This window comes from Oryx dammah, unplaced genomic scaffold (genome assembly GCF_014754425.2).
Source record: "Oryx dammah isolate SB20612 unplaced genomic scaffold, SCBI_Odam_1.1 HiC_scaffold_15, whole genome shotgun sequence".
Taxonomy (NCBI): domain Eukaryota; kingdom Metazoa; phylum Chordata; class Mammalia; order Artiodactyla; family Bovidae; genus Oryx; species Oryx dammah.
This window is the reverse complement of record NW_024070199.1, coordinates 25,408,435-25,425,942: the sequence shown is the minus strand read 5'-3', so window position 1 is coordinate 25,425,942 and position 17,508 is coordinate 25,408,435. Positions and strand designations below refer to the sequence as shown.

General features: G+C 45.0%; 1 protein-coding gene across 4 annotated transcripts; it reads left to right on the top strand.

The window, feature by feature from the left end:
• Nucleotides 1-435: 435 nt before the first annotated feature.
• LOC120874332 (L-lactate dehydrogenase A chain) lies at nucleotides 436-17,325 on the top strand. Of its 4 annotated transcripts, XM_040255699.1 has the most exons (9): nucleotides 7,771-8,829; nucleotides 9,084-9,137; nucleotides 10,118-10,267; nucleotides 11,752-11,869; nucleotides 12,817-12,990; nucleotides 13,653-13,826; nucleotides 14,442-14,559; nucleotides 15,839-15,962; nucleotides 16,541-17,313. In XM_040255699.1, the coding sequence occupies exons 3-9, from the start codon at nucleotides 10,142-10,144 to the stop codon at nucleotides 16,703-16,705; spliced, it is 999 nt and encodes a 332-aa protein (XP_040111633.1). In that variant the 5' UTR covers nucleotides 7,771-8,829; nucleotides 9,084-9,137; nucleotides 10,118-10,141; the 3' UTR covers nucleotides 16,706-17,313. The 4 variants fall into 4 exon arrangements, with proteins under 4 accessions (XP_040111631.1, XP_040111629.1, XP_040111630.1 ...); XM_040255697.1 differs by lacking the exons at nucleotides 7,771-8,829; nucleotides 9,084-9,137 and adding an exon at nucleotides 436-553; XM_040255695.1 differs by lacking the exons at nucleotides 7,771-8,829; nucleotides 9,084-9,137 and adding an exon at nucleotides 3,714-5,347 and having other exon boundaries at nucleotides 16,541-17,325.
• The last annotated feature ends 183 nt before the right edge of the window (nucleotides 17,326-17,508 follow it).

The following is a 17,508-nucleotide window of genomic DNA, read 5'->3' as shown; positions in this document are numbered from 1 at the left end:
CCCCACTGGGGTCTGCAAGGGAGCCCTCATGGGTGTTGGCTCTGGATCATCGCCCAAGGCAGGAAACAGGGGCCTCTGGTTGCCATGGAGATCTTGGCACAGCCTGTGCCCATCTGTGGCTGACAGGCAGCCTCCCTTAAGAAATGAGGAGGAGAAATTTGGTTGCTTGAGAACCAGCTCAGCTGAGGGGAAGGGTCTGTGACATCATGAGCCTGCAGCTGAGGGAGCTGCAGAGGAGGCTGAGGCTGGGAGCTCTGCGAGAACCGTGCTCCACTGAGATGGCCTCCTGCCAATCTCTGACTTTAATGGCTGGGGTGTGGCCTCCTGCAGAGTGAGGTCTCTCTGTCAAGCTGCCAATCCCAAGCTAGGGCTGCTGGAAGAGGCTCTGGTAGAGTGGAAAAACCCCAGAAGTCGAGCTGGGAGTGGAGCCACACCCACAGCGCTGGGAAAGAGCCCAGGCTGGCGGAGAAGGCTGTGGTGTCTGGTGCAGAGGAGAGAGCGCTAGACTGGTTGGGAGGTTCCTGTTTCTTAGTCAACACCCTGAAACACTAAGGTAGGGTCAAGAGCATGTCACTGCCCTCCCCTTCTCCCAGCCCTACTTCCCCAACACGTAATGATGGCTTCCCTGTAGGCCAATCCTATTGAGAGTGTAAGCAAAGAGTGTGTGCGTGTGAGGGGCTGGCCTCCCTCTGATTCAGGGGGTAAAGGAGGGCCAAGGCTGTGAGGGCCTCTCCTAAGCTTTCATCCCTTCTGTGGCTAAAACTGGTAGATGAGCTCAGTTAACATGTCCTTTAAGATGCCTGACACTGCAAGTGTGTTTGTGCAAAGGTCACGGCTTAACCCTACACACACGTGGACTGTGCAAGGCTAATGGAGCCCCAGGAAGAGGGAGGCTTTATTAGAAAGGGCCCTGAAGCAGCCCTGGGGGCAGGTGAGCCATCTGGACCTTCCGGCAGCCCTGGATGAGGATTTATTACAGTCACCCCTTGATATTCAGGGAACAAAGGGTCAACTGCTCTCCAGTCCATGAGCCACCCCCAGGAAAGACTGAGGCACAGAGTAGTGGAGGAGAAGGGAGATTAGGGCAGGAGTTTGAAATTCACCTGCCTGCCTTCCATCTATGAGGCCTGAAGTGGTTACACTTTTGAGGCTCAGCAGTGTCACCAGTGAGACAGAGGTAAAAATTCTTGTTCTGCTTTCCTCTCTTGGTTGAGATGAAAACCTTGAGAGAATGGATACGAAAGCCTGCTCCCTTCCTACAAGCTACACATAAAAGAAGGACCCAACGAGCTTTATCCAGCTGCAGGGAGGCCTTCTCCACATCTGGACCCATTGTGGCCTCTGGTCCCTCCTGGGTTTCAAAGGAGCTCTCTTCTGTTCTTCTTAACACAAGTATGTGTGTTAGTCACTCAATTATGTCCGACTCTTTGCAACCCCACGGACTGGAGCCTGCCAGGCTCCTCTGTCCATGGGATTCTCCAGGCAAGAACACTGGGGTGGGTAGCTATTTCCTTCTTCAGGGGAATCTTCCTGACCCAGGGATCAAACCTGGGTCTCCTGCATTGCAGGTGGATTCTTTACCATCTGAGCCTTCAACACAAACCCAGGCTCCCTTCTTGTACCCTTGAAAAATGAGGTGGGTCTACCTTTTCAGCTCAGGGTCCTCTGAGCAGGCTCAAATGACAGGGCAGAGGGGCTCCTTCTCCAGCAGGTCCTGTTTTGTGAGGTGTAGCTAGATGAGTGCCTAAGCAAAATCCTAGGACTGAAATTTCAGTGAAGGTGCTCTGCAGTCGGCAGCTGCACAGCCAAGAAGACCTCCATGCATTTCCCACACCCTGCCCCAGGAAATTACCAATAAACTTCCCTGGCTGTATTCCTATTTACAATTGGCTTGATCCTCTTGGAATTTTAGAGGAAATTGTTCTTCTTCTTTGAGGTAGGCTTTGGAATGTAATTCTCCATTTGGTAAGGTTTAAAGGTTTGAAACATCTATTCAGAGATGGGCTCCTGTTATCAGTGATTCACTTTCAAAGCCCTGTGAGACTGTTTTTATTAACAAATCCAGTACCCACCAGAGCCTTAGGAATGTTGGACCCCATTTTGGAACTATTATGGGGACAAGAGTGCCAGGCATGGATTTCCTGTTACCACAAGTGGAGCCAGGAGCCTTGAATGTCTGCCTCTAGTCCCAGAGCAGCCCCAATCACTTTCCAAAATAGGAGGTGGCCTTGTCATTGAGTCTGAGCAAAACTGTAAAAATGAAGGTGTGTGTGGAGACCCAACTCCCTAGCTCTGAGCCTCCCTGGATGTTTGAACTAAAAGAGACAGACCCTCTTCTGCTTACAGTCAGGGATGCTGGGACTACAGAGAGAATCTGATTGCCACAATATCTTCATGAAAAGCTGGAGTGAGAACCCCAGGTCATTGTTGCCTTTCTATCAGGCTACTCACTCATCTTTGCTAAGCTATGACTGTCACTGTCCTTGCCACCCAATCTGTCAGAGGGAAAGGCTATCAAAGGTCCCCACAGTTCTCACCTGCTGTGACTAGATAAGGGGCACATTCTGTTACAATGAGAACTGTCTGGCTTGGAGAGGTCCTGGGACTCCCTCTGCAGCACTGAGTTCTGAAGGTCTCAGTTTGGAAGCCACTTACATTCTGGTGACAGTCTTTGCCTTGGAATCCATCAATGGGATGGAAGACTTGAGGCCTAACTCCCTGCCTCTTCCTTCTGTCCATGGGGTTCCCCAGGCAAGAGGATGCAAAGGTTAAATAGCACCATCAACTCAACTGACATGAATTGAGCAAACTCTAGGAGATAGTGGAGAACAGAGGAACCTGGTGTGCTACAGTCCGTGGGGTTGAACAACAACAACAAATCCCTGCCAGGGGAGTATGAAGATGAAAGGACACAGGTCTAATCTCTTTCCTGGGGTAGAAAGTGGCTAGAAGGGTAATGCTTTAGTCTGTTCAGGCTGCTATAACAAAAGACCATAGACTGAATGGCTTATAAACAACAAACATTTCTCATGGTTCTGGAGACTTGGAAGTTTAAGAGCAAGGTACTGGCAAGTTTCTAGTGAGGGTCTGTTTTCTAGTTCATAGATGGCAATCTTTTCGCTGTGTCTTCACATGGCAGAAGGGACAAGGAATCTCTCTAGGGTCTCCTTGATAAGGGCACTAACTCCATTCATGAAGTCTCTACCTTCATGACCTAATCACCTCCTAACAGCCCCACTTCTAAACACTAGTATCTTGGGAATTAGCTTTCAACATATGGCTTTTGGGGAGACACAGGCGTTTTGTATACAGCAAAGGGAATCGGGAGTTTCTGAGGGGCTTCTGTTAGGGGGTCAGATGAGGAATGAACTCTGGAGGGAATGACAGTCTAATTCAAAAAGAGAAACAGAGGCAGCATCCAGTGCCTGAGGGTGAGCCCAGCTTGAAGGAGGGGAGAAGGAGTTGGGGCTAGGGAGCCACCAGGGTTCCAGAAGAGATGGCACCCAGGAGAACTTGAGGAGTCAGGGCAGAGTCTTCAGCTGCCACTCCCATCATGAGAGAAGTAAGACGGGGTTGGGAGGATGACATAAAGTGGTCTCCCACCTCATGAGCAGGGAGGCACCTGCTCTCTTCCCAGAGAGAGGAGCTTCCGCTGTGGCCCATATATAGCAGGCCCTGGCCTGTCAGAGATGGAGACCAATAAGGCAATCTGCATCTTGGACCCTGCAACTCTGGAAAGTCATCAGCTTTGTAGCCATGGAAAAGGTGGGGAAAAAAAAAAAGTCAGGCTATCAGTGAGTCTTCAGAGGGGCTGTGGGGGCATGCATGGTGTGTCAGAGAAGTGAATGTTTTGTCCAGAGTTGGTTGGAGCTGTGTATGTCCTATACTTTCTGTTGTGTATATGCAACACTGTCCTTACTCAGCCCTCAACCATCACCTCTCAACCATCTTGCTTTCACCCCATCTCTCCCATTCCCCCAAAACTTCGGTGACTTCCAGTGACCGCCCCAAAACCAAAAAAGCAAACTGCCAAATCTCTTAGCCTGACATTAAAAGCTAAAGATTCACCAGATGTACCTTGAATTTCCTGACTCCAGGTATTTGTTCTCCGCTTTCTCAACACCTGATTTTCATCGGTTCAAGTCTCTCTCTCTCTCTCTCTCTTTTTTTAAGGCTGAGTTCAGATCCTACCTCTTCCAGAAAGCCCTCACAGGTATCCCTGGCCAAAGGACCTGTCTCTCATCTGAATGCTAGAGCATTACTTTCTACCTCTTTTGTGTCAATGCTACATTTTATCTTGCATTTTAATTACTGAGTGGGATGCTGTTGGTTTTTTCCATTCAATTTGTGGAGAAGCCTTCTAAATTTGTCTTCTTCATTTTTGTATCCCCAGCACCTATAATGATACTCTTTACATAGCAGGCATGTAATTTGAAATATACTTTTTAAACAAAATGTTGCTGATATGGAGATAGATGAGTGAGAAAGTTTCTGCCCATTAGGAGCTTACAATCTAATCCGAGAAACAGATGCACAGCAATAAGAATTTAATATAAAGCCAAAGGAACAGCACTTGACCTGTGGAGGTATGGGGTTAGGGTGGGCAGGATGGTGGCAAGGGGAATCATGCAGGTTGAAGGAACAGCCTAGGTGGAAGTGAGTGGCATATTTGGGGAATGTGGTAAGTACTCTTGGGAATGGCATGCAGGAAATAGGAGATAAGGCCAGAGAGGGGATGTGGGCTTTGGATCATAGAAAGTCTACTGAGCCTTTTCAAAGAATTTGGATTTTATTCTGGAGGCCATTGACTGAGGGGCCACTGAATGCTCTTGAGAAGGAAGATAATATATACTTACTGGATGAAGGAATGACGTGTGTTTTGGGTAGACACCATTCTCTGGCCAAGGTCACTTTAGGAAAATCTTAGGCTGGATGCAGAACAGCACCCATTCTCTGCTCAACAGCCAGCCTGTCCCCTGATTACATCACCTTTGTGAGATTTTCCCTTTTAAAGAAACTGCCCCCGCCTCCCCCAAAAAACCACTCCGTCAGGGTGAAAAGTCTGTTCTGCCTTCTGAAACAGTTTCCTGCCCCACCCTCAGCTTTGACTTTAATACAGAAGTTCTTGTGTTTGGATTGCATTAGTCAGGATTCTGTATTACTCAAGGTTCTCCAGAGAAGGCGAACATTTATTTATAAAATGAGATGCATTATAAAGAATTGGCTCATGCGATTATGGAGGCTGCAAAGTCCCACGATCTGCTGTCAGCAAGCTGGAAGTCCAGGAAAGCAGGTGGTGTGCATTCCAGCCCCAGCCAAAGGCCTGAGATGCCGGAGTGTCAGCGGTGTAAGTTCCGTGAGGATCAGAGACCCATGTCTCGGCTCAAGCAGATGGGCAGAGACACCCACTGATGCCCACTGCCTCTCACTGGAAACTGAACTTTCTGAACCTGGGACTGGCTTGGGCCACCCTATATAATTTCTGGGCCTTTGTGGAATTGGTCAGGGGTGAGGGGTAAGAACTCCAATACTTTGGCCACCTCATGCCAAGAGTTGACTCTGATGCTGGGAGGGATTGGGGGCAGGAGGAGAAGGGGACGACAGAGGATGAGATGGCTGAATGGCCTCACTGACTCAATGGACATGAGTTTGGGTAAACTTCGGGAGTTGGTGATGGACAGGGAGTCCTGGCGTGCTGCAATTCATGGGGTCACAAACAGTCAGACACAACTGAATGACTGAACTGAACTGAGAGGTAGGAGGGGGACAACATCTTATAGAGGAAAAACTCCTAGTTTGGGGTCCTCAGCCAGGATTAAAAAGTACCAGCTGAAATCAATGATTAGCTGTAGAACTTCGGCAAAACCAGTAATCTCTTTGTGCCTCAGTTTTCTCATCTGAAAAATGCGGATAATTATGCCTATTCCAAAGAATTAAAGTGAAGATGAGGATGGGGACTGTCTAGCTTGCTGCCTGACACACAGGAGGTGATAAGTAAACAGTACTTGTTTGATTCATATTTGTAGAGTAAAATAGAAGCTCCAGTTCTACATAAACAGAGGGAAACTGTGCTTGGAATGAACTGTTGTTAGGTGCCTTAATTTAGAGAACTGCAAACTCTCTGCCTAGATTATCTTCAGAGGTGGTCCCAAAGCCCAGCTGTTGAAGGTTCCTACCTGTCTCCCCAGCCTAACCTCTGCTCTCCAGGCTCTGTCCTCCTCCTACTGACAGCTGTGGTTGCACTGATAAGAAGGCAGGGGCCCAGCCCTGGCTGAATGAGGCCGCTGTTGCAAAGGTTGATGAACCACAGACACTGCCGCAATTCACCTTGCCCTGAGGAACCCTGGAGAACCTGTGGCTGGCCCTCAGTTCCTCCAGCTGTGTGTTTGGGGAGACAGACTAGATTTCTGAGCCTCCTGGAGTGGTGGGAAAACTGTTTTTTGTTGTTTAGGTGCTAAGTCAACTCTGACTCTTGCTGCTGCTGCTTCTAAGTCGCTTCAGTCGTGTCCGACCCTGTGCAACCCCAGAGATGGCAGCCCACCAGGCTCTGCCATCCCTGGGATTCTCCAGGCAAGAACACTGACTCTTACAACCCCATATATTGTAGCTGGCCAGGCTCCTCTGTCCATGGGATTTCCCAGGCAAGACTACTGGAGTGGGTTGCCATTCCCTTCTCCAGGGAATCTTCCTGACCCAAGGATCAAACTTGCGTCTCCTGCACTGGCAGGTGGATTCTTTACCACTAAGCCACCTAGGAAGCCCGGGAAAACTGTTAGGATGTGCTAGAAAGCTGCCCTGTTTTCTGGAGCTGAGGTTAGAGTTTTCCCTTCAAAACCAAGGAACTCACCAGAAGGGATATTTTTCACAGCTGGCGGCTATTAATCAGTGCCCCAGGTGCATGGAGGAAGTGGATTCACCTATACCCTTAAAACATTCATGGGCAGGTAGGACAGCTGAGTCACAAACACACTTCTACTGCAAAGCGGTTGGCAGCATGTAGAGACTGGTGTGGTGCAAGCATACAGGAGGGGGATAGCAACTCTGTGGCTGTGTGGGGTTGGGGGGAGAGGGGAGGGTGAGAAGATGCGTACAGTTGAAAGAGAGCAGAGGAAGACCGGCCAGGAACCAGGGTGAGCCAAGGCTGGAGGTAAAAATATCATATGTTAAAACCATAAAACCTAGGCTGCTCTGGGGCGTGGCTGGGACACAGGACCTTGACCGGTAGGGCAGCAGGGAATGCAATCAAGAGGCTGAGGTTTTAGTTTGAGTTGTGAGACTTGCAAGTTCTAGCCGCAGGGGGACAAGCAGGGTCACGTTTTGGAAATCACACGACTTGGGTTAAGTAGACTGACGCTGTGCTAAGAATTTTCTTTTTTTCAACAAATATTCTGTCGAGTGTCGGTTACGTGCTAGAAGTTGGGCAGTGGGGAACAGCGGCAAAAATTCAGGTTGAGCCTCCCTTGAAAGTCACTTCCACATTTTACGGAAGAGGAAATGGAGGGTCGGCTTGATCCCGGCTTAGGGCTCTGTGTTTTGTGCCAGAGATAGCATGCCTCTGCACAGTCCTTCTGAAGTCTCGGCGCACGTGGGTCGGCCCGCCTGCGGGTCCTCAGCCTGCGCGCGCCGCCAGGGCATCTTCACCGCCCCGCCCGGCTAGGAGCCCGCCCCCAGCCCCGCGCACACGTGGGTTCTCGCACGTCCGCCCGGTTCCCCCTTGACGTCAGCCTCGCGGTTCCATTTAAGGCCCCTCCCGCGCCCCACTCCGAGTACCGGAGCCGCTGCAGCCAAGTCCGGATCCCACGCCGCGCGCCTCCGACGCCCGCCCGCTCGACGGTCACTCCCGGTACGGTCCGGCCCGGCGCTCTCTGCGCCCGAGGGCAAGGGCGATCGCTTTAGGCTTCACTGGCCCAGGCGCTGCCCATGGAGGGGGGGGTTCCCGCTCTTGGGAGGTGTAGGCGCTGCTTCCAAAGGGCATAGTCCTGAGACCTGGGCGGTGGCCCCACACTACCAAATGGTCTCGGGGCCGGCCGAACGCTACTGCTGCTCTAAGTGGGCACAATGGCCTCTGGCCGGGCTGGGAAACCAAGGAGGTGGTCGCACCTAACCTGGGGTCGAAGGTCCGGGTAGATGCAGACGGAACAGGAGACGACTGGTTGGGGAAGGGGAATGGGGGTGTAGTACACCTCCGGGCTTGAAATGAGCAAGCCGCACGGAGCTCGAAGTCAGGTTGCCGGAGTCCACGGAACCGAAAAAGCTTCAGCAGTCTGGGGCCGGTTCCCGGAAGCTGGAAAGCCGCTGGGTGCGCTCTGATCGCATTTTAATCCTGGCACTCTCGAGAGGTGGGCTCCTTGGGGCAGCCGCTGCCTGCAGATGAGAGGGAGCTCTTGGCGCAAGTTACTTTTGTTAAGCAGCTGCCTCTGTATCGGTCCCTGAACTAGACGTGGTGCATGCAAATACGAAGGAGAAAGGGTACCAGCTCTCGCGGCTCTCAGTAGAATCAAAGGAGGATCATCTGTTACCTTCATCTCCTTTTAACAAACGAGGAACCCAAGGCCGATTAGGGCATCTCTAAGGTCACAGTGAGTGCCTACCAGAGTCGAGGGGAGGTAGACAGACCCTCTTTCTCCAGGGCTCCGCTCCCAACCGTATCCCCACACTGAAGGGAGCGCTGGAGGCCAGAGCCTCGGTTTTGGTGAAACCAGGAGATGTCTGCAGAAAGCACTCCCTTCCCCCTGCCAGGCTGAAGAAACCTTTCAGGGCTGTCTAGAAATAGCAGTGATTTGTCAGGAGAGACTCGATTCCAGCTTGGTGACTCTGGGCTGCCTGCCTGTAAGTCCTCTCAGATATTTTTGCCCTTTGGAGCAGTGTCAAGATTAGACGTAGTGCTTTCGAGATGCAATCTATGAAAATCTCTCCAGTGAACGCAGAACCACCCCTACCCCACCCTACCCGCCACCCTCCACCCCCCACCTCCCCGGCTCTGGAAATCGAGGCTTCCACCAAGAGGAACTTTATTGATGAACTTTAGGGGTCTCTGCAGCTACTGCTACATTCCCTGTAGTAACAAAATTTCCTCATACCAGGCCTCACGCCTTTGCAACAAAGATTACGGCAGAAGCCACGCGAGGTGCCTCCATGTGAGCTGGCTAACAGTCCCTGGTGCCTGGTATCAAGATTTAAACTGGTTCTGGCAGCGGGCCAGGCCGGGGAGGCAGCCAGCCGGGCTTCATGAACAGAGCACGAGTTCAGTCTGAAAAAGTCTTGATTCCGAGCTCATTCAGACCCACAGAGCAGTAGACTTTCTCCTCATCAGGTCCGCTTACGGGCAGGGCTCCGCAAGCCAGCACTGGGCTGTCGGGGCTAGAGCTCACCTCTCAGTAGCCATCGGCGCCGAGGCACACGACTCTTGCCTCCGCCCAGCGCTGTGAAGTGCGCTTGCGCACAAGATGAGCGGCGCGGTGCGCGGGCTGGGGAAGGGCGGCCGCTAATCTTCCGGGTCTGGGCGGGGCGTAAGCTCCGCGGGCCCCTGCACACTGGCCACTGGATGGCCACTGCTGCTTCGGGGCGAGGGTTGGGGACTGGGAGGCGAAGACTAGAGCTGCGCATGAGCAGAGCTCCCACGGGTTCTGGCTAGTGCTGTGAAGGCGGTTGGAGCCGCTTTACGCACGTATCTGTGGTCCTGGCAGGGCTTGGCAAGAGTCCTGGGGATTGGAGCGGAGCTGTACCTGTGGTCCTTAGGCCTTGGCAGGAGCCCTGGTGACTGCCGAAGTGTTGGGCCGGCAGCTTCTAGTGATCTTGTTTGGAGAAAGGCTAGCTTCGCTTGGAGTTAATAAGTCAAGATGAGTGAGCCTTCAGGAGGCTATACTTATACCCAAACTTCAGTATTATTTTTCCACGCCAAGGTGAGGAACTTTACACCAAGACCCCAGTCAGACCAGAGCCCGGCATTAGGCCTTTCAGTTCTTCTTTGTCTGTTGGTAGGTTTCTTCCCTTCTACCCCCTTTTAGTCATTTCTTGTGATTTTTAGGGGCAGGTATCCCAAAAGAAAGCAAAAGAAGCTTTTTCAGAACAGTTTTCGGAAGGATCCAAGTGACAATGCATGTTTTTTCCCTTACAGGTTCCTTTAGGTTCTAAGTCCAAGATGGCAACTCTCAAGGATCAGCTGATTCAGAATCTTCTTAAGGAAGAACATGTCCCCCAGAATAAGATTACAGTTGTTGGGGTTGGTGCTGTTGGCATGGCCTGTGCCATCAGTATCTTAATGAAGGTAAGTGAGAGCCTTTCACTTTGTGAGTCCCTTAAAGATACCTTGACTCAACCCATCTACCATTTGCTCTCCAAGAATTGCATTATCACATTGTATATACAAATATATAAGCTCATGCACTCATTGAAAGAACTTTATGTGAAACAAACTTTTTAAAACCTGATGCTATACCAAAAGGGTTATCTAAACTACAAAAATTAAAAGTTTCTAAGTTGGAGACCCAGTTCCTTAAATTCGCTGTGCTTTATTAACCTCGTTAGTTGCCTACAAATGAAAAAGTAGAGTCTATGCCTTTAAGCAAGCTAAAATTATATAAAAGTAATTTTTGAATTGAAATTGACACATATACATGGTAAAATTAAACAATGTGGGAAGTCTTTTGCCCATAGTAATCCCCTCTGCCCCGCTCCTTGGATAGCAGTTTTGGTATCAATAGTAGAATTAACATTTAATTTAAAAAAATTTGTGAATGAATAAACACTTTTTATAGCATTCAAGCCTGGTTTGTATTAAAAAGAAATTGAGAGAGCTTACAATATTAAAATATTTTTAAGTTCAGATTTGGAGTTACTAATAAGAAAGTGAAGTGATGAATTCTGGATTCCGCACAAAAAGGACTGAAATGAGAAGGGACTGAAGGTGAAAATGAGCTCTGCAAAGGTCTTGTAACCACGCAGGTTGCTCTGTTTGTTCTTAAGAGACCACATGTTATTCAAAGTCTTTATTCCTTCCCCACTGGATCAGACATTGATGCCATTTATTTCTCCCAAACCAGTGAACCACCTGTGGTCGTTTTCTGTGATGCCCCCTAACTCAGGTGTGGCTAAGAGTAACTGTCAGACCACTTATTACGTTGTAAATGATTAGGGGTAGATGTGCACCTCAGCTCTTATAATCTCTTTGGTTATGATAGTCCACATTCCATTTGTATTAAAGCTATTATTGGTGCTCCTTGTCTGAGATGCACCTATGAACTTCTATAGGTTCACCTGAAAGGATATTTTTCACCAACATTTTGTAATGCACAAATCTGTCTATAAGTAAAACTTTATGTTGGTTAACATATGGAAAACATGTAACCAGGGAATGATCTAGAATACCACTTTTTAGGCTTAATACTAGTTGGTATCATCTATTTAATGACCAACAACCTAAAATCAATGTGTAAAACTGAATTTGAGAGACTAAATAGAGCAGTTTTACATAACTGGGTGGTACTCCCTGCAAATTCAGTGTTCTGCTTCTGTGCAGTGGTGGTGGAGCTCTTGCTGAGGGTGCTCCAATGAGAGAGGGGGTCAGTTCTTTTTCCTATGTATATGTCATCTATGTGTGAGCTTTTAATGGGAGCCTACCTCTACTTTGAGGTACGTACTGATAGTAAAGTAGCAGAATTCTCCTATACCAGAAATATGGAAATTTTGCATGCTTGTCTAAAAATTTGGAAATGGCTATTTTCCATTGAACTAAAATTTTATGTCTTTCAGGACTTGGCAGATGAAATTGCTCTTGTTGATGTCATGGAAGATAAACTGAAGGGAGAGATGATGGATCTCCAACATGGCAGCCTTTTCCTTAGAACACCAAAAATTGTCTCTGGCAAAGGTTGATTTTGGCAAATTTATATTACATTCTGTGTTAGGCTTAATTCTTTATCAGGCTTGAAAATCCTATCAGTTCTTCAAAGATTTCTTCTTTATACAGGATAAGAGAAACTTTTGAACAATTTTGCACTGATATCTGTAGATATCAATGTTTGAATTTCCAAAAGTGTTTTTAAATGAAAATCCAGTTTGTCCATAATGTGGAAAACATCTGAATTATAATATAACAAAGCTTCTTAGGTTCATAGTATACTACATTGCTTCAAATATTTAAATACACTTACTTCCATTACTTCCTTTCATACACTAACACAAGGTAGAGACTAGGGTAAATGAGCCTGTTCAGCAGATATTCTTGGCTTGACCCTGTCACACTTTACAAGCACCAGCCAGGAAATAGACTTGGGCCGAAATAGTCTGTTTTAACACTTGAAAACCATTGACCATTTATCTGATAGATTATTCGTTTCATTGTCTTCAACCCAGGATTAACCATACTGTGCCACAGGATATATAGAAGTTAGACATGCTTGATAAGTGTGAAATTGCCTCTGCTTTAAAAAAAAAACCCATCCCTGAGCTGATATGACCACAGTTAAGTAGAAACAGGAGTGTGGAAAAGTGTGAACATTAAGCTCAGGTGGCAAAAAATTTGGGTGTGTCTCATTTGATATGAGTGTAAAATAAATGTGATTCCTTTCAGCTCCCCCCAGTCATAGTTATATAAAGCCACAATATAATTACATAATACAAGGGAGGTGTCGATGTAGTCTTCCTCCATGTAAGTGGCCACAGTGATAAAACTCCAAAAGTAAAGGAGGAGTCTGGGCATATATGTCACATATACAAAACACTGATAAAACTGTCCATTTAAAAAGTTAATGGAACAAATTTTTGCTGGAGTTTTCTTAAAAGCCTTAATCTAGTTATTGTTTCTCTTTTGTCTAGACTATAATGTAACAGCAAACTCCAGGCTGGTTATTATCACAGCTGGGGCGCGTCAGCAAGAGGGAGAAAGCCGTCTGAATCTGGTCCAGCGTAACGTGAACATCTTTAAATTCATCATTCCTAATATTGTAAAATACAGCCCAAATTGCAAGTTGCTTGTTGTTTCCAATCCAGGTGAGACTTTTAATGGCATAAAAATAGATGAGCTAGAGTAAAACTGATAGTATGTATCATAATCTATATATATTTCTCAGATTTTTCATTTTCCTCCTGAGAGTGAATTTGTGTTTTTGTAAAATAGTTAAACGTAAAACATCAAGGGGAAACAAAGTCCTTAACGTAGTTGGCACTTTAAAATTTGTAACTTGCCGAGGAAGATTTTGGGTAAGGAATAATTATGAATAATGTGTTATTGATGCACAACTTATTTTCATTAAACTACACTTCTTGAATTCTTAATATGTTTGTTATACACACTATAGAGGCTTAAAAAATTAACAGAAATATTGATTGGTCATGATAAATAGCAAGATCTATACAGAGCCATGAATCTTGAGTAGTCAGCCATTAGCTCATGATTTACATAGTGAAAATGTTAGTCTCTCAATCATGTCCAACTCTTTGTGACCCCATGGACTGGGGCCTGCCAGGTTCCTCTGTCCATGGAATTCTGCAGGTGAAAATACTGGAGCGGGTAGCCATTCCATTTTCCAGGGGATCTTCCCGACCCAGGGATCAAACCCGGGTCTCCTGCATTGCGGGCAGATTCTTTACCTTCTGAGCCACCAGGTAAGCCCAATTCACATAATACCTCTGTCTAAATATTTTCTCCACAGTCGATATTTTAACCTATGTGGCTTGGAAGATAAGTGGCTTTCCCAAAAACCGTGTTATTGGAAGTGGTTGCAATCTGGATTCAGCTCGGTTCCGTTATCTCATGGGGGAGAGGCTGGGAGTTCACCCATTAAGCTGCCATGGGTGGATCCTTGGAGAGCATGGTGACTCTAGTGGTAAGTGTGACTTCTTTTATTGTTTGCAAAAAGATTGTGTAAAAAAATTAACTGGAATATCATTACTGAATCAGAGTCTAAATCAGATATCCATTAGGGCAGATGGTTTCCAGAAATCTTATCTCTTGGTGTAATTATATGCTAGAATTGTTAAGATTTTAGCCATTTTTGTGTGACATATTTTGGTATAAGGGATGAGGAATGAAATTTATTACAATGGACATATTAAATAAGATGATAGTTCTTAATATCACAGCTGTTTATAGGCAAACTGCTAATCCAAATGGAATGTATGAGAAAAAATCCATTATCACAGTTGAAAGATGTTATAATTTGTGCAGAGTTCTTGGTTCCTTATGGCAAGAAATTCCTCTTATCTCATAATATCCCGTCTCAATATTTCCCATTAGGAAAAAGCAGATTAGCATACAGTGAAAATTCTTAGCTTTACATACATTAATCAGTGAAAACTAAGAGTATTGGTAGTCTTGACCACCTACCAAAAGGGGATAATCTTCCTCAAATAAGAAAATACAATTTTTGGAGAATGGGTCAGAATTACTGGTCAGCTAGGTAGTGCTTGGGAGTAAATATGTTCTGTACTATTTTGTTTAGTGCCTGTATGGAGTGGAGTGAATGTTGCTGGTGTCTCCCTGAAGAATTTACACCCTGAATTAGGCACTGATGCAGATAAGGAACAGTGGAAAGCGGTTCACAAACAAGTGGTTGACAGGTAATAGATCTCATAGTTTGTAACACAGAAGGTTAAAATTTATTATTTTTATTTAAGAAATTAAAAGTTTTGAAAATCCCCTGGTTGTCTAGTGGTTAGGACTTGAGGATTCACTGCTGAGCTTGTGAGTTTATCCCTGGTTGAGGAACTGAGATCTGGCAAGCCCGCACATGGCCAGAAAGATAAAAGATTAAAAGTTTAATAACTTTTGCATTTGGTAACTGTCAGAAAACTTGTTTTCTAAAGCTTATTAAAACTTGTACTATAGAACAGGTAAAGGTATTAGATATTGCAGGCATGTATTAATGTTAGTCTACTTATATTTGCCTTAATTCTCAATTTATAGTATGACAACTCTTCCTGTATTTGTAAATGAAGATATAAAACAAGTCTACCTGATTTAAGATTCAGTCTTTACTTCAAAAGCATGTATCATTGATTTAGTTAGGAATAAGAATTTTTTAATCTAAGTTCTTATAATCATGAATAGAAACACAACTAGCTGCTTATTTACTCAGATTATTATAAAGTTTTAAGCAAGATACAAATTCATCATGGTACAAAAAATAATTAACTGTCACAAATTGTTCAAATAGGGAAACTTGCAACTTACTGGCATTATTTACTTTAAATAAGGTAGCCCTGTGTAGACCTCAGGTCTATGCAATTGAAGAATGAATCATGATTGGTCTAAGCAAGGCCCTCTGATTTGTATTTGTTAAAACCTGTGAACCCATCATCCAACCCAAGAAATGTTGACAGTTGCTGTTAACTAACTGTAGTGTTTGTTGAATTGGAATTATTAGTCTGCTGGTGCTTGGAAATGAGTGGGTTCTGTGCTCTTCCCACTTACCCTTCTACCCCTAATCCCCCACCCCCACATACACACTCTTGAGATAATCCCATGTCAAGTATGCAATATGTAATCTCGGATCTGCTTTTTAAAATTGAGTATTGCATGTATAAGAATCATCTATTTTGTTGCCTGAGCCATAGCTGTTTGTTCTGACAGCTATGTATAATTTATCCATCCTCCTTGTTGAAGAGCACTGGGGTTGTTGCCAGGTTCTTGCTATTAGCAACAGTACTATTGTGAACATCCCCATACATAATATCCTGGCATACATGTGCAAGGGTTACACTTAGGTATATAATGCAAGTTTATTATTTATATAGTATTACTTATTCTATCAGTGATTTCTTATAAAGCATGTGTTCAGTGAAAGCTTTTTCTTTGTTCCTCCTACTCTACTTTTTCCTGTCCTTTGCTATCCTACAGTGCTTATGAGGTGATCAAACTGAAAGGCTACACATCCTGGGCCATTGGACTGTCAGTGGCCGATTTGGCAGAAAGTATAATGAAGAATCTTAGGCGGGTGCATCCGATTTCCACCATGATTAAGGTAGGTCTATGTAGTAAAATGTACTTGAATGCCATTATTTCCTGTTTTGTTTTGTTTTTTAAACTCATTTCAGAAAGCAGTTAGATTAAGGGAAGTCCTCAATCATTGATTTGAGTGAAATAAATTAGTGCACCTGCAGCTTTCTTTTTTGAAAAGACATGGTTGAGCTTTAGGATTAATGTCTACTAGTATCCTGGTTATTAGCACATAGCTACTTCCTGTTGACTGAAAAACTTGATTCAATTCTGTTGAGATGAGTGGAAGACTATAAAACACAAATATTTCTCCTTTGGGAAAAAACAGAAATCACACTCCAAGTTACCAAAGTGTCAGGCAATAAAAATTGGAAAATATGAGGGATAATAGCAATAATGTAGATTTTCTTTTAGAATGGAAGTCTTGTTGCTATTTTAATGACTTTCTTTTACACTGTTCATTACATCCTAAGTGAAAATCTAGGAAGAAATTTTACTTGCCAAGTTGTATTAAGTAAGCTTCATGATTGTAGAGAATAGAAAGTCTTGGGAGATCCCAGAATGCATAGAAAAAACATAAAATATTTTTCATTTCATCCTCAGGGTCTCTATGGAATAAAAGAGGATGTCTTCCTTAGTGTTCCTTGCATCTTGGGACAGAATGGAATCTCAGACGTTGTGAAAGTGACTCTGACTCATGAGGAAGAGGCCTGTTTGAAGAAGAGTGCAGATACACTTTGGGGGATCCAGAAAGAACTGCAGTTTTAAAGTCTTCTAATGTTGTGTCACTTCACTGTCTAGGCTACACAGGATTTTAGTTGGAGGTTGTAACTCATATTGTCCTTTATATCTGATCTGTGATTAAAACAGTAATGTTAAGACAGTCTAGGAAAAAATCAATTTCCTAATGTTAGAAATAGGAATGGTTCATAAAACCCTGCTGGATGGCAAGGAATGGTTCATGAAACCTTGCAGCTGTATCCTGATGCTGCATGGCACTTACCTTGCGTGGTCCTAAATTGATTTGTCCAGTAATTCAACTTCCTCAAGAGGTACCACTGCCCATGTTGCAGATGCTGCGGTTGCCCTTCAAACCAGATGTGTATTTACTGTGTAATATAACCTCTGGTTCCTTTAGCCAAGGTGCCTAGTCCAGCTTTTTTCCCTCCAGTTAATCACATCCTGGGATCCAATGTACAAATCCAGTATTGCATGCCATGTGCATAACTGTTCTAAAGAATCTTATGTACTGTATGTATCAGAATAGTGTACATTGCCTTGTAATGTAAAAAGGAAAAATTACGTAAATAAGGCAGCCAACTAAGTTACACCAACTAAAACAATAAATAAAGCTTGAACAGTGACTACTCTGTTAATTAAGATACAAAGTCATAAAGCTGTTATTTGTTCATTACATAAATGGGAGCCATTGGGTTATTGGGCTGCACAACAATGATTTTTTTAACGGGTACTGTTTACTAATGACCAGACTTTATTAATTAACGTATTAAGGGTGTGATTAGATGGGCTAGACTGTTTTGTTACCATTTCCATTGTAATCATTTTAATTT

Coding starts and splice junctions, on each gene's coding strand:
- LOC120874332 (XM_040255695.1), top strand. CDS start 5,201: ATGAGATGCATTATAAAGAATTGGCTCATGCGATTATGGAGGCTGCAA. Junction 10,268..11,751: donor CCATCAGTATCTTAATGAAG/GTAAGTGAGAGC, acceptor TATGTCTTTCAG/GACTTGGCAGATGAAATTGC. Junction 15,963..16,540: donor CGATTTCCACCATGATTAAG/GTAGGTCTATGT, acceptor TTTCATCCTCAG/GGTCTCTATGGAATAAAAGA.